General features: G+C 41.9%; 1 protein-coding gene across 2 annotated transcripts; it reads right to left on the bottom strand.

The window, feature by feature from the left end:
• Window positions 1-537: 537 nt before the first annotated feature.
• Window positions 538-27,989, bottom strand: LOC101487313 (transmembrane protein 150A). 2 transcript variants are annotated; one of them, XM_004565892.6, is made up of 8 exons: window positions 27,593-27,989; window positions 24,943-25,068; window positions 17,981-18,028; window positions 15,621-15,707; window positions 13,479-13,546; window positions 10,401-10,528; window positions 3,133-3,310; window positions 538-1,555 (listed from the first exon to the last, which is right to left on the bottom strand). In XM_004565892.6, the coding sequence occupies exons 2-8, from the start codon at window positions 25,005-25,007 to the stop codon at window positions 1,311-1,313; spliced, it is 819 nt and encodes a 272-aa protein (XP_004565949.1). In that variant the 5' UTR covers window positions 25,008-25,068; window positions 27,593-27,989; the 3' UTR covers window positions 538-1,310. The 2 variants fall into 2 exon arrangements, with proteins under 2 accessions (XP_004565949.1, XP_076743834.1); XM_076887719.1 differs by lacking the exon at window positions 27,593-27,989 and having other exon boundaries at window positions 24,897-24,999.

Raw genomic sequence — 27,989 nt, 5'->3', positions numbered from 1 at the left:
TTCATAGGTTAGCATTTATTAAAGTTTAAAGTTAAGATTTTTCTTCCTGCATGCTTACCAGAATATATTTTTTTTACTATCAGTGTAGAATTTTTTTGTTCGTTTGTTTTTCTGTTAGATACAGATGGGTACAAATTAGGGAAAAGAAACAAAACACTAAGTTACTTTGGCCACCGTGTGGCGCCAAAGGAGCTCCGATGCGCGTTGGTTTTGCTTCAGAACTCTGCAGGAGGGATGGAACAGTTCTTCTAAATGCCAGTCATCATTTTGGTCTTTTAATATGCGTTGATACAAAATTTCACAATTTCTGGTATTCATCTCATCAAACCAATATGTCTTCTGCATGGGAGCCTTTTCAGTTTCATCAGGATGGAAATGTTTATTCAATCAGAACAACTTTGTACTGATTTGCAGTGAAGCTTTCCTCTAAACAGACCTCGAGGATCTTTACAGTTTAAAGCTCAATAAACCTGAGTCAGTGGATTCCTGTATATCTAAAGCTAACCACAACCCGTTATGTGTGCACACACTGCATCATTTCATATTAACTGTTTTATTGTTTTACTTTCAGTGTACATTCTAAGAAATACAATTTGAATAAAGTATTTCCGCGTATGATGAAATTAAAGATGTTAAACATATCAATGTTTCACCTTCATAGTTTGGTCCCATTAAAGAGAAATTATACAGCATTTTTTTGGGCAATGAGCTGAAATGAGAAACAACAAAAGACAAAACAAAACTGAGCTTATCTGGGAAATATGAGAGAGCTACATGGGCAATGTTGCCTTAAACAGTTGCACCAAGTGTTGAAATTCAGCTTAGAATAACATTTACATCTTTAAGCTACTTTGATAGGAGAGGCTAGTTGTCGCACATGAAGCCCACCTGCTGTCTGATGTTTGTGGAAACCCTCATCTTGCGGCGGAGGTATGGAGAGAAACCTGATTGTGTAACAAAACTTCCTGAGTAGAAACAATGCAAGGCTCCAGGACTGACGGCGCGCAGCGAGGAGCGACATCTGAGGCACTTTCAGAGACCGATTGTTACTCTGAGACAATTAAACCAAACATTAAGGACTGTGGGTGTGCTCGTGTGTGTTTCTTTGTTGGTGTTTGTGTTCGCACAGGCAATGTTGGTTTTGTGCAACGCTTTGCAGGACAGAAGTCTGTCAGTCTTTGGTCACTGCTGAGGAGAGCAGCTTTGGCACTTTGTAGTAGTGAGTGTGGTGATATGCAGGGTGCAGCATCCAGGCTCTAGACTCTGTTACTCTTTCACCTCCAGTTTTTCTCAAACACACCATAGTTAAGTCACAGGATCGATAAGCTCTCTGGCTGGTGGTGGCCGGCTCCGCCGACCTCTGTCTTGTGGTCAGAGGTGGAAAAGCTCTGCATCGCCCCGCCTTTGGAGAGCACCATCAGGGTGTTCCCCGACATGCCCCCAAACTCAAAGGCAAAAGTCCCGTAGAAGAACATGATGATCGAGCAGTAGATCCACTCAAAGATGGCGGAGGCGTGCTGCAGGGCATAGCTCTCCTGGCAGAAAAAACCCCCACCTGGTGATCAGAGGGTTAAGGCGAGCAATGGCTGCACAGTGGTTCAGTTTGACATTGTTTTTATTGCTCACGTACTGAGATGTACTGGTCGCTACTTTGAATTCGGTCCTGTGCTGTTAATATTAAGATGGCTTCACCATCACATTGACCTGTGGTCAAACCTGACCCTCTAACACAAAGGCCCACCTTAAAAAAAGTGATGGTTTACCTTTACCATTAACAGCCAGTAAAAGGTTTCCTGTGTCTGAATGCAAGCCTCACATAGACTCCAATCAATACCATCCATACATTGATGACCTGCCTTTTAAAGGTGCATTGCAGATGTTTTATCCCTAAATGTTTCCTTACAGACTTGACAGCAATAAACTCATCAGACACATAATCTTCATGACCAAAAACTCCAAGTGAGCATTTGGTTTCAGTCATGTTTGTAAGGCTGTGTGCTCTCCAGCAGGGGGCAATGCAACATACCATACATTATAAATGTGCTGGATTTTAAACACTATAAAGAGCGACAGTCACGTGTGCAGACAGACAAGAAATTAGTTTTATACTAATGTGCTGATTTATTGCAAAAAGCTGAGTTTCTCTGGATTTATGCACAAACAAAGCCAGTTATTGTGAAGCAAAATGACCCTTTTCTCCCTAATATGGGCGATCGTGGCTCAAGAGTTGGGAGTTCGCCTTGTAATCGGAAGGTTGCCGGTTCGAGCCCCGGCTTGGACAGTCTCGGTCGTTGTGTCCTTGGGCAAGACACTTCACCCGTTGCCTACTGGTGGTGGTCAGAGGGCCCGGTGGCGCCAGTGTCCGGCAGCCTCGCCTCTGTCAGTGCGCCCCAGGGTGGCTGTGGCTACAATGTAGCTTGCCATCACCAGTGTGTGAATGGGTGGATGACTGGATATGTAAAGCGCTTTGGGGTCCTTAGGGACTAGTAAAGCGCTATATAAATACAGGCCATTTACCATAATATATCCCTGCAACCCATTCATGCTGTTTTAAAGGTTTGATTAGCTACAAATGCATCTTTTAGTAAATTTAGGGGAACAAACTGTGTTATGTATAATGGATCATAAAGTAACTACTAAAGTGCTACCACACTTACAATTATGTCATTAAATATGTTAAAAAAAGGTCTTAAATTCTCTTCTTAATGCAAAAGTCATGTAATCAGTACTGTAACAAGTCACTTTCATTACTTTTAAGAAAAGTAACAAATAATGTGCAGTAATACATAACCTTTTTTTGGCTCATTTAACCATCATGAAAGAGAAAGAAAAACTATAGTTATTAAATCTTATATTGACCCATCCATTCACCCTGAGCTCCTTGTTCCTGTCTCTGTGGCTCCATAAATCTACAACTTACGCTGCCATAGGTCCTACAGCCACTAGAGGGTGCCATGTCTCGAAATAAATCTTTCTCATCCAGCTCTGACACAACCCTGCAGGGTATCTATGCCACTGAATGTGGTTTTAAACAAGCAAATAAATAAATGCAAGCAACCTATGTGTTAGGGAACTGTTTCACTAAAAATGTACTGTAGTGCTGGAAGAAACACAGATAAGCTTCAAGGATACTGAGCACCAGGGCGATGAGGGCCAGCAGGGCCATCCCCACTCGTATGTGACCTATCCAGTATTCCTCCTGGGTCTTGGCCAGTCTGTAGGTCAGAGCCGACTGAAGGCACACAAACAGCATGCTGGAGGGGAAGGCGACCCCAGCTCCCACGTAGTGAAGGACTTTAGCAAAATCCACCTGAAAAAAAAGAAAACAAAACAGGCGGATAAACAAAAACTGTTACACTGAGGATCTGGAAGTAGAAACACGGCACGGAAGAGAAAGACATAGTCGGTCTTTCTCATCCACTATGAGAACTATGAGAGCACGGCGCTAACACGTTAACAAGCAACCCACGCTAACGCGCTGACGCCGTCCAGCCCCACGCACGGGGCGATCCACGCTAACTCGCTAACTGTGATTTGCAGCATTAATGCGGTTATGGCGTTAACGTCATTTTAACGAGATTAATGCTGACAGCACTATTTTAAATGCAACTAAAATCCTCCTCTTTTGTGTTTAGGACAAAATAAATTCATGTGATATCACCAACTGTCTTTCATAATGCTCAACATCATCATATAGCAGCCACTGTTTGACTGATGTGAGCTCAGCACCAGGCTTTATTAGATTTTCTGCACTGAAAATCACGTTAACCGGAGGATGAACACTGCCACCCTGTTGACTGGGTGAGGTTTAAATTTGTTGTGTAAACCAAAATATCTTAACAACTCTGGGAAATTTGTGTTATATTAACAAATGTAACATAAATCAATTACTGGATGTATTTCTCTCAAATACGCCTTCAGGCTTTAGTACAAATCTGGAGATGGAAGTTTAAACAAGTCCTTTACTCAGCAGAATATCATTTACACCTCACAGTCTTCTTGTGGGAACATCAGGACAAAACAAAGCTGATAGAAATGCAAACAGAGGTCATTGTGACCCAGCACTGTTACCAAATCATCTGTCACAGGAAGCTGTAATGATACTAATTTACAAAGGAAGCTGGATCATCACCATTATCATCTCTGGCACTGGAGGAGGCGACACGGTGTCAGCTCGAACTCCACACATAACAAGCCGGAAGATTACCCGTCACTGCCATGAGCTCATCTCGTCTCAGCATCACAGACGGAGGAAGTTCATTTTTAATATTTTCTCCTGCAGTCTGTGAGAGCACGTTTTCAAATACAGCAGCTGATTTTATGACGACACATCTCCTGAGCCTGGACTTGTGGTTTATTATGGAGAAAAAGCAGCGGTTTAAGCCGTCTGACCACAGGGAAGAGACCCAGAGAACAAACAAATACTCATTCAGCTTGAGTTATAATTGTGCTTACACCAAGCATCTGAAAGTTTTTTGTTCATGAGCTACTTTTATGTGGGTCGTATCCTCTCATATTCATCTCAGCATTAATTATAAAACTGATTCAAAGAGAAGGGCGAGCAGGAAGATAGATAAATCTTCACATACGAACAGAGGAAGAGGAGTCAAATGCAGGACAGTTGACAGGTAAGCTGAGGCTGTGTAAAATCCTAAAAACAAGCCATGTTCATATACCAAAGGGCAGTCAGGGAGGCCAAACAATCCAGGCAACAGGTCACACAGAAGGAAATAACTACAAACACAAGGAAAAATACTGAGAACACGAGGAATTGTGCGGCAGGAGGTTTATGTCCTGAGGACACTTATTAGAAACAAACAATTACCAAGAAGGGGTCACGAAGAAAGACAAGAAGTAAAACTGACAACAGTGTAAAGAGAACAGTCCAAAAAAGGACCGCCTACCTGCTTTTCCTAACCACTTTTCCTCGACCTCGACGGAAAACATCACGAGGCGAAGGAAAGGAGCGAAGGAGAAATGATGAGTACTGTGCACAGGGATTATTGTCTGCCGTACAGAAACTACAACACCCAGAACATGGACTACAAAATGTGTTTAACACAGCTTTATCTTTATTTTGTGAATTATGGTGCGTTATTATTCCCACGTGTTTTTGCACTACTGTATCGGCCTGCAGGGTTCTCGGGTTTCTCAGTCAGATCCACACTTTGCTCAGGTCATCTGCTCAGCTTCATGCTGCAGAAGCAAGTATCAGCAAACATTTCGATGGTGTTTCCTACGTCCATCTTTATTCAGTGTCTATGTGTGATTTAAACCTTATTGTTGGTGCTAACTTTTTGGGTTTTTCTGGTGATTGTGACGACTGGAATAAAGGTCATAAAACTCTTCTGACTAATAATAAAGAGCCTTCAAAGCTAAAATAACTCCCTGGAGGTCTTGAAATGATCTTGAAAATGTATATATGAATTACTGTGTCAGGCACTGTGGAATAAGACCTGGGACATGGGATGATAAAGGTTTAAAAATGCAGACATACCACCGATGAATGAGACCACAATAAGCTCTTTGTGGAACGATGCATGATGCAGAACAATGCTGCAGAAATTTTCCTTTTCCACGCAGACTCTTGGCCGCATCATTCGTGATTTCCTGAAACTCCAGTTCAGCATTCACCCTTCTTTCTCTGAGACACAAACAGACTGGATGAAGCTGTTTATCATTGTGTCAGAGCCATGCGTGCTTCTACAGTATATGAGCCCATATCACTCAAGACGTCTGCCATGTTTACACTGTGGGAAACACTGCGATTCATTATATAAGACCGAGCATAGAGGGGGAGGGAGGAGGGCGCCACGGCCAATCGGCGAGCAGGGGAGGGTCGCCCTTAATTGATGGTGGGCGAATGGATGAAAAGAACTGAGGCTGCACTGTGCAGTGACTCTGAGATGTATTTGAGGGGGCCCACATGTGCAGAGACAGGGCAGCAGTAACCTGAGACCCCAGCCTCCCTGCATTACTGTGACCTCTGGCAGCGTGCACACGTGCCTGAATATTATCACTTCTATGTCAAAACAGCTCAGACGGCCGCCACATGCACACGCACAGTAGAAGCTGAAGTACTCCGATCTTTTTAATCAGCCCACAGTTTGTCTACTTTATTCTATTGGGACTTTATTTGCACAAATGTTGCTGGATCTGTACTTTATTTAGTCTCAAAATCAGTGCAGACGTTGTGTTTACGTACAACCAGTACAAGATGACACACACTCACATTGCCCTGTGAGTTCATTATGCTATCACTAGTTGTGCAGCTATAGTCCCAGATCAGCTGATCATCAAACCACAGCTCATCCAACTGGTGAATCTTTGGCCTGCTATATTAGCCGGCCCACAGCTGCTGTGTCTCTGCAAGCCACTTTGCAACCCTCCTCCACCTGATCTGTTCATGATGTGTCCGACTGCTTCACCTCCTACCTGAACTAACGATATGCTCAATTTTGTGCATCATGTTAGCGCGTTTCAACAAAGATGATGCAGTTTTGTTTCCACTGCAAAGTGGCCACTTAAATATGTAAAACTGTTATATGGTGGTTGTAAAAACCGTCAGTTAAATCCCTGTTTTAAAACAAATATTTTAAAAACAAAGGGGTGAATATGATGTTAAAATCAGGCTACATCAGTGCAGTTTACATGTAGTACAGTGGAGCATTTAGCAGCTAATGGGCCTGATATATATATATATATATATATTTAAATCAGCAATCACACAGCAAGAATCAGCTGGTTCTGAGCTCAAGGACAACAAACCTTCAAAGAACAAAATGGACCAGAGCACACTGATCACATTAGAGCCTTTACATTTGCAAACATTACTTTTGTCTCCCCTAAAGTATCTGAATCAGTGATTACAGGTTTAAATTAAAGTTAATGTAATGCACCTGTGTTTGCCTGCAGTGACAAGTCATAATATGTGATAAGAAGATTAGGAAAGGCAAAGAATGCAGAAATTATAAGGAAAATCTTTCATGTAATTTGTGTCTTTGAAGTGCTGTGAAGTAATATTAAACAATCCTCACATGTATTGCATATTAAATTGAGTGTAGGATACATCTAGAGCTGTAAAATAAATGTATTGGATTAAAAAGTCCAACATGTCTCAGTGACATGTTCTGCAGTAAAAATCAAGAAATCAAGTGACACAGTTGACTGCACGTAGTTTTCTTTTGCTTCCTATGCGTTTCTTTCCTCTGATCTGCAAACTAAAAACATTCATTATTATCGCGGTGACATTCAGACGCTGCACCGGTGCTGCATTCCTGGCAAAACCAAATCAGCACAGGTTTAACAGAAGATTTCGTGCAAGTCAGAACTTGAAGCACCAAGAAATAAAGGAGCTTGCGCTGTGACCCTAATGTACGCATGTGTGTCCTGAGCATCTGCTGTAAAAACCTACACGTTGGTGCATGTGTTGCAGCTCTTCTCTCTAATGAAGCCATCTTCTATGAATCAGAAGAAAAGGTGAGCCAAAGATTGAGCTTTTTTCTGAAAAATGAACGGGCGCTTTGTCGTGAGAGCGCGCCCTTACATTACACCACGCTCGAGTGTACCGAGGGAAGAAACACAGACGCACAACACGCAGCCAAAATTTTGTTTTTATGATCACAATACCACAGTGAGACAATTTCCAGACAAAACAAACAGAACATCAAAAGGAAATGTGCTTGGAAGCTCTACAAAGAGCTGCGAGTCTGCAGGAGCGAGGATCATCAGAGGCTCTGCAACCGCAACTCAGCAGAAACCCCGTATACGCCAATCCAACATTCACAGCGGTGCGAAAGGACATAATCCAGCTCGTAAGGTCGTAACTCGATTTTTCGAAGACTCGATTGAAATGGGAATGAGAGACAGAGTTGCAGTGCGTGCACGTAGCCACGTTTGCTGAACAATGGGCTGCACCGCAGGCTGAGGTGCACACTGGGTCATTGTGTAACTTCATGTCTTTGATGCTTGACGAGGCTGTGTGAAGCTGGAGAAGGGCTTGGTAACAGGTTTGTGAAAATAGTTATGAAAGTTAATGTTGCTGTAGGAAAGAGGTGTCAAACATAAGGCCCAGGGGCCAAAATCGGACCAGCAGACTCTCCAATCCACTGCACAGCATTCAAAAATGTGAAGGAACAGTAAAAGGACCGCAGCACGCCTCATTCACCGACTTATTCGCCTACAAGAACTTTTTCTACACCCAAGTCCTTTCAATCTAACACACAATTATTCTCTGCTCAAACAGCAGCTTCAGTCTCTTGTCCAAGATACTTGGATACCAGGGATCGAACCATCGGATGACCTGCTCTATGTCCTCAGCCACAACCAGCCCAAAGGTGTCAATTTTGGACTTTTAACTGTATTTTTATAAAGTTTTATAGCTTTACGTTTACTGATAAAGGCTGCACACATGAGTATCCATGTTACAAAAAGGTAGGTAATGGATGTAAGATTATAGATTAATAGATTAAAGAAAAAATGAAATAATGGAAAAGTTCCTGGTTTCTTAACATCTACTAAGGATTTTCTGTTTTTTATAGACAGATACACAGCGATGTACACATGGATACATTTTTACTAATCTTGACTATGAAAACCAACCTTTTTAAGGACTTTTAAGGACCCAAAATGATTTATTTGAAGCCAGGAAATCTGCCCTGAGCTTTATATAGAAGCTGACACGGCTGTTAAATATAAATTACATCACAACGATGTGATCGTGTCAGCTGCACTGATGTTCTTGGAACATTAACTGTATAAACAACGCGTGAAAATTACACACAGCTCTGAGTTTTTAACACTCGCTCCTGTTTGCTCCCCTCGCTGCCTCCTCTCCCCACTCTGGCCTTTCACAGCTGCCTTCAATCCACATTGGAGCCCATGGATGTATAAACACACCATAATCCCACCACCCAGGTATTAGTCAGTCCTTGGGAATATGCATTGGAGCCTCTACTGTAGGTTTTCTCTATTTACATGAGAGCCTTTAGTTGATACATGGCAGATCTTGCAGAGGAGAAACTGTTTAATAAAGGTTACTGCTAACTCAGTGTTTGCACAGACACAATTAATGAGATATGAGCTTTAACATCAACTTTATGAATGAAAAAATGAAAGAAGAGTCTCAGTCAACTTTAGGTGCAACATAAGGGGAGGAGTTAGAGAAAAAATGCATACAGGTTAGGTCTTTTATCCTGGTAACTCTGTTTTTCTCACGTCAGGATAAAAAATCTGTCCTGAAAAGAGCGTTTGATTCCAAACAAATACGGTCCCTCATATCATAGTTTGGTTTACAGTGGACTTAAATGAACAAAGTGGTGATCCTGAATGGTATCTCAAAGTCTGGATGCAGGTGAAAGTTGTTTCATTCAACAGACTGGTATGTGCTTCCCTCTTCCCTCAGAGATTAGCTGCCCATTAGCTGAGTTTCTGTTCTGGCTGAGGGGAGGCAGGTCAGTCTGACCTTCTTCATGGTCATCACTTAAATTACCTCCATGCTGTTTGTTACATTCAGGCCTTCTGCTTTCAACTGACCCATAAATCATGAAGTCTTATCTCTGCTGTGTGGCCTGAACACGGCATCAAGCCCGTTCTACCTCCTACTTCACTGCAGTAAATGTGGAAAAGCACAAAGTTACCCAGGTGTTAATACATTTTCTAAAACCAGCAAATGTTGTGTTGCAGGAAAAACAAACAAACAGTGCACCCAGATTAGTTTGTTTTTAGGCTACACATGGATTACAAGCTTCCACCTCAGTTTCAAAGAAAGCAGCTGCACAATAGCCGGAGGTGCCGTGAATCACACACAGTGAGATTTCCATCTCTGATTATGTAACTTACTTTTTGCAGCTTTTTTTGCAGGATTTTTGCTTTTGTATCTTTCACGTATAAATATCACCCCTCAATTGATGTTGTTGAACGATTGCATAAGAATGATTTGGGGCCTGTCAGGCCCACTATCCCAGTTTCTCTCCCCTGTAATGTCTGTAAAGTCGATCAGATGGAAAATTGGCAGGATTCTGAATGAAACTGGGACAGAGTTCATAAAATTTGAGTTAATTTAACTGTGAGGATAAACATTAAGTCGTTTAGGAATAATTGCAGGATCCTATCCTCTGAACAGAGTCTGCCTAAAACCACGTGCGACTCTTTTTTACAGGGATCTCTCCTAAAAGAGAGGAGTTAAAGTTTGCAGAAGAATAAAAAACTTCCACTATTATCACCCTTGATTTACATGAAGTGAATGATTACACAGGCAGGGATGAGAGCTGTGGGCGAAGGTCAGCGTGAACAGATATTTACTGTCACTGCTGCTCGTGTGCTGTGAGTCTATGAAAAACTGGGCTGACAAACATTATCCAGACTTTTTTGATCTCATTGACTCTGACTGGATTAATTACCTGGAAGTTTCCCACCATGATGAGCCCCGCGGCGCAGAGCCACCCGGCGGAGAGGCCGGCGGTGTTGAGGATGCAGTTCTGGTGCTTCTCGATCACGTGAGCGTAGCGCAGCAGGCCGATCAGCATCACTGGAGGAAGTGAGGAAAAAAGGAAATGACAAATCGGGAAGAAAGGACCGTTTTTGTTGGTCAAAAAGTTATGTAACCACATTTTTTTCTCTTCCAGGAAGAGAAGCTCACACTACAAACTCTACCTGAGGTGTTTATGATTACTCCAGCGGGATGAGCTCCATCTCTACAGAGCAGAAAAATAACCTCAGGGCAACAAGCATGAAGCTTAGTCCTCTCTGAAACTGATTTGCTTAGGCTGCTTGGAGGCAGCAGACAGAAGGCTTGCATCATTTGTACTAAAAGGGTGACGCTGCTGGTCCATTCAATTCACTACAGAGTCAGATTAACAGCACAGATAGTCTTACAAAATTCTAGCATCACTGGATTACAGTTTATAACAAAGTACATGTCCTCAAGTTCTTCACTGAAGTACTAGTTCAGTATACTTGCAGCTTATTTCCATGTTATGCTACTTTTTGCCTCGATTCTACTACGTTAAAGATGCAAATGTTGCGTTTTGTACTCCACACTGTTTATTTTAAAACATTAATTCCTTCTTATTTTACTGACAGGCAGTGTACGGACAAAGGTTTTAGCCCACACCTCTTAATCTTTTAATTCAGGTGTTTTCAGTGCCATTGTCACCAGTGTATAAACTGAAGAACTTAGCCATTCGGTCTGCCTTGACAAACATTTGTGATGTAAAGGGTTAATCTGAGGGTTAAAGGGTTATCCTCCATGTAAAGTTACAGAGCGGGGACACAGAGTGCTGAAGCATCTAGAAAAATCCCCAGTGCTCTGCTGAATCAGTAAATGCAGAGCTCCAAACCTCCTCTGGCAGTAACATCAGCACAACAGCTGTGCACCAGGAGCTTCATGGCATGGCTTTCCAGGGCCAAGTAGCTGCTGAAGGTGTGATGTGCAGGGGAATCAGTACTAGTATCCTTACAGTATGATTATAGATAAAGCTACTATCTCCACCTGCAACATTGAAATGATCACCAGTTAATTTAACATGCATATCTTTGGGACTGTGGGAGGAAACTGGAGTACCAAGAGAAACGCCATGCAAGCACAGGAAGAACATGCAAAGGCAAATCAAATTTCAAGGTGTGTACCAACTCAGGTCCCTGCTTTAGCCACACCATCATTTTTGCAACTATAAGACTTCCAATGCGCAAACTGCACAGAATAAACCTTTAGTCGTGCTCAAAGCTAAAGCTTGATGATTCTGCACATCCCTGTGTGAGCAGATTCCTGATGTCTGTTTATGAAACGTCGCCTTCAAAGCTTCGCAGCAGTTTCACACGGCTCTCCCACCCTCCTGTCTGATGATCATGCCGTTCACATCTGGCACTCATCTCCCTGCAAACTGCAGAGAGCGACTGTTTTGATGTTCCCGTGGGTTGTCCAGCAGCGAGCACAGTGGTCCGTTTGTGGCGATCGAGTGCACGCCACGATAAGACTCCGTGTTTTGGGTTCTGGGTTAGGCGTGCGTTTCTTGGGCTGCTGCACAGCAAGAGTTTGACATTTACCATTCTTCTAACCTCACACTACACCTTTGAATTAAACAAACTCCCCCACCAATATAAACTGAGCATTGTTTATGAAAGGGGAATAAAAAAAGAAGGAAAGCTTTTGATGTGGGAGAAATGAGCTCGCTCACAAACCCTAATTTTTGCAGACTTCACCGAAATCATCCATAAAAATGGTAATTACAGGAACAAACTTGTTGTTCCTGTATTCCTGCAAAGAGAACAAGAGGTCCTTCCTTTAAGTATTTATCTATTATCCTTCAAGTCAAATTAAGATGTTGTCATTCCTTGACTTGGAAAGAGCACTGCTCAGCCCGGGGTCGGGACACCACGGACCAGGACCGCAAAGTTACACACCAGGGCACAAATGTTTGATGCGCTTTTGCCAATTTAAGACAGATTTTGAGAGCTACGTATCAGGCATCTGTGGTCTAATGAAATAGAAAGTGACAAAAGCAAGAGAGCGAAAAACAAGAGAAGTAAAGTTTTCTATTAAGCTCTAAAGCTTATTTTTCTCAAGTCTTTGTCGCTGTTTCAGACTATTTTCTCTGATTTTCGTGTCTTTTGCCACAATGAAAAAACACCAAGATGAAGCCCTGAAAAACTTTTGTGCCCCATGGATGGAAAAACAGTGACTGTGTGTTAACAGCCAAGTTCTGAGATAAATCTGGTTCAGGGAAAAAGCCTGAGCTGGAACGGGTTAACAGGTTTTTAAACTTGCCCAAATTCCAGCATTTTCTCAGAAAAGCAGCATGAACCTGGTGTTCATAGGGGAGAGGTCACCTTAAATAAATGGCTCTGTATAGAGAGCAAATAGGCAGCTTCAGTCCAGGACACTCGGGTCAAAGGGTTGACAATATACTGCAAAATGTGTGTGAGTTCACGTTGGATCACAGGAAGCTCCCAACACCAGGAAATTGTGTCTGACTGAGGCTCCTACAGTCGCTTTCAAATCTGGAAAGAACTGCATTCCTTTGAGGCAAACTTCCATTTATGCATTTCCAAAAAGTTGATCAGGGTGAATTCCCTGAGTGTACATTATCAGAATCCTGGCAAACATTTTTAAAGCAAATATAGAAAAAGAGCCAATATACCCTCTGCACACCGGGCAACGAACCCTGAGCAAACCACAGAAAATCAATGCTTTTGGCACACAGAGTAGCTGTCCGTATGGTCAGAGGGTGAATGCTTGTGGGTCATTTTATTCAGAAAAAAGCAGTATCGATGGCCTAGATTGAAGTTTTCTCTCAGATTGAGGGCTGAGGCCAGAGCTGGCCGTGGATTCTGGGGAACAGAAAGTTGGCCGGAGCCTCTCCAGCTGAAAAAACAAGTCCTGTTCGACCAAGATGTTGGGTAAATATGTACGAGAGTAAAAAAAGAAAAAATACTATAAAAGCTGAATATTTGTAGACCAAAACCATCCTGGTTCTTACCCATAAAGGATCCGGTGCTGCATATGAGGCTGAAAAAGCAGCTTTCAGGTGGCAGAGTTCCACATTTACTACAATGGAAACACAGACGAGAGGAGGGTGGTTAGTAAGGGCTGTACTCAAACTACGACCCCCTGTGCTTGCTGTCATATACCCCCTTCTCCATATTTTACTTTTTTTTTTACTGTGCACAACTGGAAAACCCATATTTGTGTGCTTAGCTGCTCTGTGATACTAAAAACCTGCCAGCATTTTTTCTATAAATATAGAGTCTTTGTGGGAGGTCAGAAAGAAGGACACACATCTGTATCTCCAGCTCAAAAGCATCCAAAACATTTTCCCATCTAGACACAATAAGCCGATTAGATTTTAATCTTGTCAGCAACACTTATTCAGCACCCTGGATGTTTTTGTGGGGGGAACATAAGACTTGTGAAGCACTTAACAAAAGCCTTTCTTTCTGCAGAGGTGAGGAGGAGCCTCGCTCGGGCAAGTGCGGACTTATCTAAGATCACGATCTTCACTGCAGCTGCTCGCCAAATATCACTGCAGTTTATCTGAAACCGGATTAGTTAAAGAAGCGGGCGACATCACTTTCTGGAGCTACATGTAAGACTTGCAAACCCTAAAGCAACAGTTTCAGCTGATGTTTGTAACGCTGCATGGAAACAAAAACTGATTTTCAGCCCCATGAACAGCTGCAGATCTCGTGGATTCCTGACAGTTCACAAGGATTTACAGGTTGAAGCAGGCAGGTTTTTAAACTCTGAACTTTCGTAGCTTGTTAGTCCCTATTTCATGGATGTCAGATGCTTAAATTGGGTCAATGAGCTTACACTGAGGGCTAGATGTGAGTTTGCTTTAATTTAATCCCCAAAATAAAAAACTACCTTGGATTTATTGGTTCATGTCCTATAAAAGCCTCTTTACCTGCACTTTAAAACAGTCATGCAGTAGCATTTCCTCTGCCTTATCTATCATGATGAAACTTTGTTTTTCCAGCTCTGACACTTTGATATTTGGCTTGCATAAATATATTCTGTGAGTTCAACGACTTTCTGAAGACTTTGTTTGATGTCCGTGGCTCCACATTTCTGCTGGTGTGTTTTAAAAATGACAACACAAAGAGTCTCAGACTGTCTTCTTCCTTTTGCAGCTTTTCTTGTGTTATTTCAATTAGTAGTTTTAGTAAAACAGGAAAATTTTGTTTCTTTTTTTAGAAAAGGACCAAAAATCAAGCACGTGCTTGCTCCAACTGAACAAAAGCAGCCAACCTCGAAAATAAACCACTGACCACAGCAGGGCGGTTTGCTGTGTCACATCATCTGACATCTGTGGTCAGATCATGTGTACAGCATAACTTTTTTTGTGTTTCAGTGAAATTGTTATTACTGCAAAAGCAGAACTAGGACCGTCAGTCTGCTTCCTCTTTGTGGTTTAATGAAGGATAGGGCAGGAATGACTGCAACGTGCAGCCGTTCTGTTCTTTGAAGTTCCCAAATGCTACAAGAAACCAGGAGTTTAGCAGGTAAGCACACAGCAGCAGCAGCCAGCTCTGTTCTAGGATGCCCTCTGGACCCAGTGGAGGTGGTGAGTGACAGGAGAACGGCGGCTAAGCTGTCATCCCTGTTGGACAACATCTCCCACCCCATGCAGCAGACTGTGACAGCACTGAGCAGCTCCTTCAGTGGGAGACTGCGGCACCCACGGTGTGGGACGGAGAGATTTCGCAGGTCTTTCCTCCCCACTGCTGTCAGACTCCATAATAAAGACTTTAACTGATCAAGCACACACATCCATACATATGCAATAATACTAAGTGCAATAATCCTTTCTGTCATCGTTGTATTTTTACTCAGTTGTATATAGTATTTGTATTTGTATTCTATTTTTATCTTATTGTATATTTATTTTATTTTATTCTACTGTTTATAGTATTTTATTTTATTCTATTCTGTACAGCTGTGTACTGTATTTATTCTTATTGTATTCTAATTTTTGCCTCATAACTCTTGCACTGTCCACTCCTGCTGTGACAAAACAAATTTCCCACGTGTGGGACTAATAAAGGTTATCTTATCTTATCTTATCTTAGCATGGAAATTAAAGTCCACCTGTAACACCCGCAGAGGTGGGCTCACTGACCTGATGAGTGGTATGTTGTCCAGGGTGCAACACAGTACAGGTCCCCTCTGTAATGGAAGCGGCTCCACACAGGACTCATTGTAAACCCTAGAAAAACACACATGTGCATCCATTTATTTCAGTTATTCAACATGATTCAGTGTTCGGAACAATCGTTATCTCTCAGAGCGCCGAATTTCTTGCGGTTGCTCGAATTTCTTAAAGTAGGATGGGAGGCCTTCAACTATCAGCCCCATCTCCTTTTTTAGGATTATGCTTCAGACTTGGGACAGCATGGTCACTGGTGTTGGGGTTCGAATGCACCACCTAGCCGGGACCTTTCTGCATGGATGCGTGACTTCGCTACAGGTTCCAGCTTCCACCCACAGTCCAGAGACATGCAGTTAGTGCGGTTAGCTGAATGTGATTGGTCATCTGTCTCTGTGTGTTGGTTCAGCAATACAATGGCAACCTGTACACTGTGTCCCCCACCTATCCGAGATGGGCTTGATCAGGTGACTCCGGAGTATTGCTGTTATGGGCCCACACTGCTGGGGGATTTCCCATGATGCCACGCACTTCTTCTCCACTCTCATCTTTTTAGTCTCCATGTGTTTCCATTCCACTACTTTATGTCATTATGTTTATTGACTGACGTTTGCTGTTTGTGGCCTGAATCTGCAGGAGGTTTGTTCCTGTTAAAAGTGAGTTCTTCTTCTCCACTGTCGCCAAGTACTGCTTACATGGGATCATCGAAATGTAGGTTGTCTAACTCCCAGTAAAAAAGGTTGAGTAAAAATGTGATCTTAGTGTTTCACACGAGATCAATGTCAATTCAGGGAAACTGAAGTGACCAAACGTGTTGAAAACTCTGTTAATGGTTGAGCATCAGCTGCGACACGTTTGGCATGATAGCGCTCTTACTGTACGCAAATGACGGTAGAAAATTAACCCAAAATGTTTTCAGGTGAAAGGTCTTTTATGTAACACAGTTAATGTTCAGCTGCATACTTTGTTTTTATTTTGATTTCTATTCTCCATTTGTATGCAAGTGACTCAAACCGATGTCTCATTTAACTCAAATGCAAAATAGCAAACTACATTCCTGCATTACAAATGTTAAAAACTGGGTTTGTAACATTTTATCTATAAATATATACCTGTATTTACTAAAATACCTGTATATGCATGTAGACAGGGCCTAAATCGACATATATGTGCAGATACAGCACTATGGAGATATGTGGTCCCAATATCCCAGTGGCCATATGTTGAGAAGCAGGGTACACCCTAGACTGGTCAGAGTGTAACACTTAGAGACAGACGACCATTCACACCTATGTGCAATTTAAAATCACCAGTTAACCTAACCCCACTCTATGTCTTTGGACTGTGGGAGGAAGCCAGAGTACTCGTGGAGAGCAAGCAAACCCCGAACACAGCTTGAGAGAAAGTCTGTTTTATGTGTTTTTATTTGTTAAGGACACGCTCCTGTTTACAGGTAAACACACAGAGTGACTCTTTAACCCTCATTATTTGATTTGGCTGATTTTGTTTTTTACAAACACTCAGAGAACTTATCAACTTCTAATCTGATATGATGAAAATGTTATCCAACACTCGCTGCTTCACTCATTCAGCAAATAAGGAAAATCACTGTTATCATCCCTGGAGTTTTAGTTTGTAAATATAACTCCAAGATTCATTCTATTTATCTCTGAAGCTGCATTTTCACTCAAGGAGCCCTGATATTTCCCACTGTGATCTATATTAAAGGCCACTGAAGAAGAGAAATCTCAACTTCTGGTTTAAGTGGTGATGCTTTGCAAGTGGACTCATTAGTTAACATGTTTTTGTACATACGTCACAATGTTTTTAGCATCTTTAAGCTTTCTTCCTGTTGAAAGGATTTTTTTCTTTCCCACTGTGCCCAAGTGCTTGTTATTGTAGGGTCTTTACCTTGCAAAATAAAGCACCTTGAAATGACTGTTATGATTTGTGATTTGATTTGGCGCTTTTTAAATGAAAGTGAACTGAATTGTCTGGTTTAACCAAGCAGAGCTGAACAGTTGAATGCAGTCTTGAGAAATTGTGCAACAATCCTGCTTAAGGTCTGAAGCACTTTGTGTAGTGTAGACATCTCTGACTCTTTTTTTTTTAATCTAATCCACAGTCAAAAATCTATCTCTGTGAAAGTGACCTCTGGTCACTGCACTGGAAACAATTTGGAAAAAGTTTCCTCGTCTCTTTGGGAACATTCCTGATGCGGAGATGCAGCTTGTGTCTCTTTGGTGCTTTGAAGCAACATTAAACTGCTGACCAATACTATGGTCTTTAAAATGAACCCGATATGTGTGTTTGTGTGTGTGTGAGTGCTGTACCAGTTGTTCACAGGGCAGACGTGCTGGTTGTAGAGGGCCATCGCGTATCTGTGAAGACAAAGAAGAAGAAAATCTTTGGTCAAAGATCTGAACAGACGGTTAAAGAGGCAGACAGAAAATGATGAAGATTCAATCATGCTGTCAGGATACGGTCTGGAGATAACACTGGCTCTGCTCTCAAAACATGTCCAAAGCTCTGCCTCACTCGCTGTACTGCAGCATTTGAAAGTATTGTCACATCCAACCACACGAACGTCTCCAGGCTCTAATAATGTTTTCCACTAACAAAACACACATGAATCACCACACGGTTGTTTTCAGAGACGGAGACAGCTCCTCTTCATCACACATGTGCGTCGAGCCGGACGGCTGCATATTAACATGTACTGTTACACCACAGGGATGTTTAAAAAAATGTCAGTTACACAAAACAACCTCCACACACACACACGCAGAGCCTAACAGCCAAACAGAGATCATTCATCACACACATAAATGCACAGTAGTACATTTTAGAAGCACATGTTCTCTTACTCCACCAATTTGGTGCAGACTCCTATCTCTCAAACTCAATGCTGGATTTCCATAAAATTCTGAACAGACAGTAATTTCCTCCAGAGGATAAATGCTTCTGGTTTCGGTGATCCTCCGACTTTCTGTCTGGCTGTACCAGGAGATCTTACACACAAAGGTTTGGCAACTATCAAATAGAGATTTTGCACAAACTATCCAGATAGTTTTTGGGGGTTTTTTAATGCAAAACCCTCTGAGAAGTCCTTGAAAACAATTTGAAAGTGCTGTTTCTTTCCAAATATAACTGGCAGTTGACCAAAACTCTAAAAGATGACGCCAACACAGAAGTACCAAAAACTGCAGTTCCTCTAATGGCCACTTGAGGCTGACTCCCCTGTTAAAATGCTCAACTTTACAGCATTAAAAAGTATTAAAATCTTTGATTCCTTCTTCTATTTTTGGCCTCTTCTTTTTTCAGTCACCTTCATAAAACAGCTGTACAGAGTTGACCCTTTGAAGCCATCATTTCTACTTTTAGTCCTCTAATCTGAGTCGCTGAAGTGGAGTCCTCTATCAGATTTGTGCTGTTGGTGCATTTTTCTAGGAATTAACTTCTAAATAATATATTCTGCTTTGTGCTGCAGACCTCCCAGGAAGTCTGTCTGTGTCAATTATTTTACCACAATCTCTCAAACCTGATGACAATCCAGCTCCTTGTGAAGTAGACTGCAACAGAAATCCCTTCAGTCTTACTCTTCAACTCTTTTCTACTTAGGTTTAAGATCAAAAGCCTGCAAAATGCTTGACATTTCTACCATGATACTTAAGCACAAACTCATGAATCTGCTAATGAAGTTGCATTACAACTGCCAGTTACAACAAGTCTACGCATGTGTTACTGTAACCTGGCTAACCTGATTCAGAAGGTGTCCACTCTCCTCTGTAAAGACATACATGGATTAAGTCACATGTGCTTCTTGTTCAAAGTGTGTGGCATAAAAACTCTACAAATACTCATTTTTACCACATTCAGACAAATTAAAACAGGTTGTTACCAAAATAAATAACCAGTGGACATAAAATCTCCCATATTCCACACCATAATGTTGTTGGTGCACTATCACTCAGGTTGAAATATGTCACAAATGGCCCATTAGCCTCTTTCAAAACAACCGTGAGGACATATTGCACCATAGATCAGATACACAGGACTCAAAAAAGCAAGATGCCAACAGACATGTGACCGCTGGAGCGTCTTTATTGATCGCTGATAACGAGGGAATTCTCGGGTCAGAAGAATTGATTTGCCCTTTACAAAGTTGATGTGGAGTGAGTGGCCTGACAGAGGCCGTCCACTCTCATCCACTTCCCTCCCTCCCACGACTCATCTTTTTTAGTCCTGCTGCATGTACTTGAAAACTGCATGCCGTGTAAACTAAAGTGAAGATCACGGTGTGAATGAGCCGTTAAACTAGAGACTCAGATACACCGCCTCTCTCATCCCATCAAATACTTCAGTGTTCTCAAAGCTGTCAGCGCCGCCAAATCACACAGAAGGTGACCTTTGGATTCAGTGCTGTGATGCATCGAGTTCAGGCAACAACGTGATGGATTCTTACTGCCAACACGTGAAATACGAACACTTGTAAAGCACTCTTTGTTTGACCGATGTGTTTCAGTCTTTGGCAGGGACCCTGGTGAATGGCTATCACCCGAAACATGCAAGTCTACCAGTAAAGTTTCTCTACATACAAGTGTTGCTGGAGCGTCAATCTTTTTGGTCTTCCCCATGCACCCTGGAAATAGGTAAAGTTTTACCAGCAATCAAACCAAATTGAAAACTGTGTTTTCTGTGTAAACCTAATCAAAGATTCTTTTCAGTGCAGCATCGGTCACTGCATGAAGTGTAACGTCATCAAACCTCCTATAAGCACTGATCCTCGTGCTCTGGCACGCTTGACTCGCTGCAGTCTTCTCCTGAATGGGAAAAGAAAATCACAGCTGTGGCACTGAAATAGAAGTTGAAACAGGAAATGGCATACTTCCAGTAATTTTCTGTTGGCACTGCCAAAGCACCTTTCACAGGATTCATACTGCTGTGTTAAATCTACCCCGAAGATCCCTGCAAATCCCTTTGAAACCTGAAAGCATAATCTACCCCATAACCTGATGTGCTCCTCCCTGTAACCACATGTCACATCAACACAGTCTGCAGCCACGTCCACACTAATACGTTTTCATTTGAAAACGCATCTTTTTCTCTCCGTTTTGGCCTCCCGTCCACACTGAGACGGCATTTTTGTTCAAGGAAAACAGAGCCTTTTGAAAACGCTCTCCAAAGCAGATACATTTGAAAACCGTGTAAACGGAGCCTTTTGGAGCTGTGACCAATCAAACTAAGATAGCAGAGGGCATTATATAGCAGCTGTTTTGTTTTCTCTCTATTTTGACAGCCCTATTAAAGATTAATATCAGTCTGCACTTGCTCCAGAGAGCTTTTCTTCAAATCCCTTAACTCTCACTCGCTTTTGCAACTTTGTACTTTTGTGTTACTCGCAGCAACAACTCCGCCTCATTGTTAGTCCATTTAAAAAACTTGGTGCTTTTCCTCGACCTTTTGCCGCGACGTTTCAAAGAGCTGGTGTTGTGCCAAAAAGTGATCGTCTGCCAAAATCTGATTTCCGGTATTTGCCAAAAACTGATTGCTGGTATTTAAACTGCTAGTAACTTGTTGGGCTATAATATGTGAAACATATGTCAAATGCATCCCTCATGGATGACATAAAGTCATATTGAGCCACAAACAACATTAGTGTAACAAGGTAGAAGCCGCAATCAGTTTTTGGCAGCGACTTTTATATAACCTTTATTTATGCAGTTTAAAAAAAAATCTCATTAACATTACAAATGTCTTTTGTAAGAGTAAGTTGGCCAAGAGGACAGCAGAAATGGCAGCAAATATTACAATAGTTCTGTAAAAATATTTTAAGTGGGGATAAAGGACCGGAACGGTTATAATGTAAGTACAATAACACAGAGTTGTAAAGATACTTGAAAAAACAGATAATTTTTTAATTCTCTATATAACCCCTTTGTAAACGCTGTTCACCGAAGTCTATTTACCAACATACGTAAAGATATTACACATAAAAAATACACGGAAACATTGGAAATCAGTTTTTAGCAGACAATCACTTTTTGGCACAACACCGGAAAGTAAATAAACGGCAGACAGTCAAAGGAGCTTGCAAAGAAAAGCGTCTGGACTTCTTTAAGTTGCTTGAAGACGTTTCACCTCTCATCCGAGAAGCTTCTTCAGTTCTAAGGTCAAATGGTGGAGAGTCCCAGATATAAGCCTAGTGGGAGTGACCCCCCACAGAGGGACAAAAGGACACTCTTTCGAGGATGCCAATGTTCACATTTTGGACAGAGAGGACAGATGGTTTGAAAGAGGAGTGAAAGAAGCCATCTATGTCCACTGTGAGCGACCATCTTTGAACAGAGGCGGGGGTTTACGACACCAACTCTCTGCCATCTATAATCCAGTTTTGAGTTTCCTCCCCAGACGCCTTAACGCCCACTCACATCCTGGGCCAGCTGACCTCAGGAATTCGCATGATAAGGTGGGGCCAGGTTTCACAATGAACACACCCGAAACTCTGGCTGATTGGGACCCACGCCCAGTTTCCCACCTTGGCTCAGGCGATTAGAGGATCATCAGGGGGTCCTTTTGTCCCTCTGTGGGGGGTCACTCCCACTAGGTTTATATCTGGGACTCTCCACCATTTGACCTTAGAACTGAAGAAGCTTCTCGGATGAGAGGTGAAACGTCTTCAAGCAACTTAAAGAAGTCCAGACGCTTTTCTTTGCAAGCTCCTTTGACTACGATGACCTGGATGACTGAGAACCTTCACAGACATAAACGGCAGACAGAAATGAGGCAGGTTGAATCTTCTTGCGTTTCACGGATGAGCAGTACTGGACCGTAAGCGTTTTCGGCCGTTTCAATGTGGACGCACAACTCTGTGAAAATGACTGAAAATGATATTGTGGAGCGGAGCGTTTTTAGACAAAAATGCCGTTTTCAAATTTATCCGGATGAGTGTAGCCTGCGACTATTGTGATCGGCCAGTTCAACAATCATCGCCTCTACATCAGGACTCACACGTGTCAGTAAATTCATGGAGGGAGATTACCAAAACTAGATATGAGGAAAAGTACAAAGAAGTGAAAAAACTTGATGGACATTTTTGCCAAAAAAACAAAAAGTGAAACTGACCACAAACTGACCCATGAGGGAAAAAACTCACAAGATACTTAACACACAATGCATCAGCCCAAGCGTGAATGCTGGCAACGGCCACGTGCATGGATTCACTGCAGAGGTCAAAATATGAGCATAAACCACCACCCTGCCCACCTCCTAATAAACGTGCAGCATGCGACAGTCCAGCTCTAGCTGATGTTTTGGGAGAGCAAGTTGCTCAGTTGTGACCTATTACTGATTTTAATACAAAGAACGAGTTAAAGAAAAAAACAAAAATATTTCATTTTGGAAAAAGCAAAAAAAGAAAAGTCATTTCTCCCTTCAGATGTGACACATTTCAGCTTGATATAAATAATTTACTTCGCTTTGGTTAAAGTGTAAAACTCAAACTCCTCATGTTTTCCCGCAAAAAGCCTCACACGGCTGCTCAGAGCTGTGGAGTTTTTAGGTCATGACAAAAGCTGACAAAGCATTCAAAGGCAGAAACAGACAGGTGTCGACGTGCCTGAAAAAACAGCAGGAGGAGGGGGATTACAGATTCAAGCTTTAGAGGCCCGGCGTGAAGAACTCTCGCACTCATTTAACAAAGGACACTCTGAAACCTCTCACACTTTGAGAGGAAAAGAAATCAGCTGTTTCCCAGCATCCTAGTCTATAGAAAGTGCAAGAAGGCGTTATCCAGAGGTCATCCAGCCTGGGAGCACAGATGTTGGATAGCTTTTTTCCTCAAGAGATCATTATCAGGAGCAATAACTCATCTGTGCCACTCTTGATAGACTTACACAATCCTACACTGACTTTTATACATTAATTATTATTGACTGACCTTTTCATGCACAGAAATGAGCCTCCAACTAACCATTACATTTCATTAAAAGGTTACACCAAGAATCCAGTATTAGAAAAGTATTCTGGTCTCTTCAGGGACTCGTGTGTGGTGATCAAAGGAAACAGTTCCTTTTTTTATGCTTTTATTTGCTTTTTTGCTGGGAGCTCTGTTACTTGATGAGGTTTTATCAGTTTTATCCTGGTTTAAGGATCAAAACAGGACATTGCAAATCAAAATCCTGACTTTAAGTAATTTGATTACATGTACATTTTCCCTAAACAATTCTCCATAAAGTACAGTGAAAAAATGTTAAATTCAATGGACTCTGGTCAGTGATGATTTAAGATGAATGCAAAATTTGTTTTTAGTGGGGGACTTTTCGCAGTTTTGTTTAAAGAGAAATGAAATCTTAGATTTGATTTTTTTAAAAACGATTAACTTTCATCACCTTCGAGAAAGTTAAAATGTATATTTAGTGCTAAAAATATGGATAAAATTCTAGAGTTTGACTGACACAACTGAAGCACAGACTTATTGGATGGTTTGTGACAATTAACCGCACAAAAAACACAAAATTTAGTGGCTGCATGTCGACATCCACCTATCGCCCAGCAGCCGTACCCTTAACAATGTCAAACTTTAAGCCTTAAAGCATTTAAATGGGTGAGCTATGAAGAAATATCCAAGCATGTTACAAGTGTCATTAGCAGGACAGAACAAACAGTTTTTCAGAGCAGTCTGCAAACATGCTGGTCATTTTAACATGACAGCCTATTGGGATAGGCTCATCTTTGATGGCTGCCTCTAGTGGCTATCAGAGGAACTGCAGTTAACCACAAACAGAGGTTCTTGGGTCTCTTTTCAGGAGTTCTTACATGCCTGCAGGAACAAGCATTAACTCCAGCCGGGGAGGATTTTTAAAACATCTTCGATCTTCGCCTGCAAAGTCCTGAAATGAAGACTAAGCGTTTTTCTGGCTTCCAAAAAAGAAAAACATTTCACATGCATGAACTTTGCACCGTCAGTCGACATCATGGTGACCGCAGCAGGGATAACAGATAACATGTGTGACCACACTCGTGTGCAGACAGCTTGACTCGTGAGTTGTCTTTTAGAGGAAGAAAGATCACCTTCATCACTACACACTTATTGATTCCAAGGCTCGTATTTAAAGAGGAAGCAGCTGAATGTATTTACCCTAACGAGTCCTAATCTTATCCAAAAGAAGTAAATGTTTACGTGAGTGTTTCAAGAGCTGAACTTTAAATACATATTTAAACTTTGAGTGTACAAACAGACACGGGAACCTCCTGCAGATGCTGCTGCGCGGCTTGTTTACTCGGAGGTACTCACACCACCCATATTCCTGTGATGATGAAGACAGGCAGGCTGACGGGAAGGATCATCCAAGGCGACATGACGGACGCCAGGCGATCTCCGCCGCAAACGACACCAACGGACACGGGCTTCGTTACAGACCTGAAGGAGCGCAGACATAATCAGTCAGGGAAAACAAACGTACAAATATTACAATCACAAATCCTGAAATCAGGATTCCTGATTGGTAATTAGCTCTTTAATCCATCTATAAAACTCCCGCCTGTTCCAGCTCCTATACTGAACTTTCCTCTATACTTCCCTATACCACACCACTTTTTTGTCTTCCAATATTTTTGGTCCTTTTTTTCCACATTTACCGAAACCTGCACTGCTTTATATTCAGTTTCAATCAAATAAAACCTTTAGAGCTCTTTGCCATATTACGTGCATTTTTTTACATGATGATTTATTGTCTTTCATTTAGATTTTTACTCACTGGGTTCGTTTCTTTCTTGGTATGTGTGTAGTAGATTGCATTTTGTGTTGCCATACTGCACTTTAATTTCTCAAGCGATTCTTGTTTTACTAAAGCTGCTGCGTTTATTGTTTGCTGTAAGATTGGAGTTTCGCAGTTTTTAGAGTATATCTTATGTTAAAAGTGAGGGTTTGTAGCTTTTCCCTACTTTATGTTTCATATGCTGAACGTCTTTTGCATTTTGGAGTGTCGGTTGAACAAAACAAGACATCTGTGAGAGATGTGCAGTCCCCTTGCAGTGATGTAAGGGGGAGAATATTACATCTTGAACAACGTGTTTTGTGTCTGTCGTGCAGGTCCGATGTAGCGGCCTGCAGCAGAGATGACGAGCTGTCAAACTTGTACCTTCATCACTTTCTCCACAAATACATCAGTGCTTTCCCACACAGAGCGAAACAAACAGTAACCTGTGAAAACGACGGGCCAATGCTCAGACCTGCAGTCCTGCTTCTGTCTGTATGGCTATTTTCCTAAATAAACATATAAAACTATAGAGCAGCTCTCAGTCCACACACCAAACTGAAACCTTTTTATACAGGACACTGATTTATGTTTTGGCCGAGGTATCACAGTTTCTGTCCTTGGACATGTTATCGTCCTGTCACAGATTAAGCACAGTAAGTTTGAACTTTACAGAGTTCAGTGAATTACTGCCAGTCATTCATAAAAAATATGCACATTTAGGGCTCAGCGCATAACTTGAGTATTACTATTTTTGTGACTTGTTACACAAACAATTCCTATAAAGTTGGGACACTGTTAAAAGAAAATCCCATAGAGCCATATTTTATTCACAACAGAACAAAGAAAACACATAAAATGTTGAAAAATGTTAGCTTAATTTGAGTTTGATGGCAGCAACATTTGGGACATCTAACAGAGCATAATGTCACCGACTGATTCCAAGAATCTGGAGGAATCTCTGTGCGCAGGGGACAAGGCTAAAAATCAATAGTGGCTGGCCGTGATCTTCAGCTCTCAGGCGGCACTGCGTCATAACCAGACCTGATTCTGTCATGGAAATCACTGGATGGGTTCAGGAACACTTCCAGAAATCTCTGTCTGTGAACTCAGCTCACTGTGCCGTACACAAACGCAGGTTAAAGCTCGATCGTGCGTAGAAGAGCAAACATGTTCGAGCAACATCACCAAAGCTAATTTAAAACAACCTGAGGAAAAGTGTGAAGATGTTCTGTGATCACACAAATCAAAATCCTCCAGACCAAAGAGGAGAAGGACCCTCAGCTCTGAGTATATTCAGGTTTCAAACCAGAACGGGACAACATTCCTCTCCCACGAGCCCAGCAGCTGCTCCAGATGTTTATGAGCTGTTGTTAAAGGAAGAGAGGATGCTGCACAGTGATAAACATGTTGCTGGCATCACTTTCAGGTTCACCTTATTGTTTTATGAGATTTACAAATCATCGCTTCTTTTAATTTCACACTTAACAGAGTCCAAAAAGTAACTTTTACACTTTATCCTCAGTTATAACAGGTGTCGGCTTATTTCCACCTGTTTTAAGGGGGAAAATACAGATTTTCACATGCAAAGTATGCAATTATCTTATTAAATCCTACATTAAACATGAAATATTCTATATTCAATCTGCCTGTAAACGTTCAGCTTTACCGTTTTTGAACTCGTTTATCTGACGTGATAAATGTAAAATTTAATGTATGATAACTAGACTTGAAAACACAAGCTGAGTCAGATTTTGACATTTTGAAATTCATTTTTGGGTTTTTTCTTCTTTTTTATTTTAGGCGTGTTTTGTTAAAAATCACACAGAAACTGCAACACCTGCGTTATTTTTTAACACAGCCTTTCTAAGACTGTAATAAGGAATGCTTCAAATAAGTAGCCTGCATGTTGTGTTATATTAAAGTAAAATGTCTGGGAAACATCATAAAATTATAAAATAGTTGAGGTTACAGGTAATCACGTGCAATAAAAACTGACTAACATTAAGTCTTAAGTTATTATAAAATCTTTAATTATTGCCACAGTTTAGTCTGTAATTTCAGATTATTCGTGTTCCTGCTGTGCGTCTATTTGACCTCATTAACCCCTCTGAGCTTGATCAGCTGGCCTTCATGCTTTAGATGCATGACAACCTGAGATGCACAGCTTCAGTCCTCGGATCCTACCTCTGCCGCTCAGCGGGGGCTCCTCAGTCTCCGCGTCTCCTCCCAGCTCCTCCAAACTCGGGGAAAAGTTGCTGAAAAGTGAGGCCGAGCTGGTGTTTCTGATGTTTCATCGTCCAAACGTGGCTGCAGGTGTATCACTTCATCGGGATCGGGAGAGGAGACGGATGAGGTGGCGTCGGTACGATCCTGCTCCCGAGGCAGCCCGCTGAGCTGTGGTGGGAGGTGAAGAAAGCAGCTGGAGTCGGTGACTGGTAGCTCCTCCCACCCACGCGGGTGGAGGCGAAGGTTATTCTAACCCGACAGTCATCGCTGCTTTAAAGCTCGCACTGCTTCTGGGAAATCTCTGCCACATTTTTCATGTTTTCTGAGTCTAAAACACGGGTGTGGGTGGGCAAAC

Source organism: Maylandia zebra, linkage group LG8 (assembly GCF_041146795.1).
Source record: "Maylandia zebra isolate NMK-2024a linkage group LG8, Mzebra_GT3a, whole genome shotgun sequence".
Classification (NCBI taxonomy): domain Eukaryota; kingdom Metazoa; phylum Chordata; class Actinopteri; order Cichliformes; family Cichlidae; genus Maylandia; species Maylandia zebra.
Note: the sequence above shows the minus strand (reverse complement) of the source record. Positions and strands in the feature narration are given on the sequence as shown.

What these genes read in the sequence shown, in the direction of transcription:
- LOC101487313 (XM_004565892.6), bottom strand. Translation starts at nt 25,007, where the DNA reads ATGTCGCCTTGGATGATCCTTCCCGTCAGCCTGCCTGTCTTCATCATC. An exon ending in ATCACAGGAATATGGGTGGT is followed by an intron (nt 18,029 to 24,942) that starts GTGAGTACCTCC and finishes TTGTCTTCACAG; the next exon opens with ATACGCGATGGCCCTCTACA. An exon ending in GTCTGCCCTGTGAACAACTG is followed by an intron (nt 15,708 to 17,980) that starts GTACAGCACTCA and finishes GTGTTTTTCTAG; the next exon opens with GGTTTACAATGAGTCCTGTG.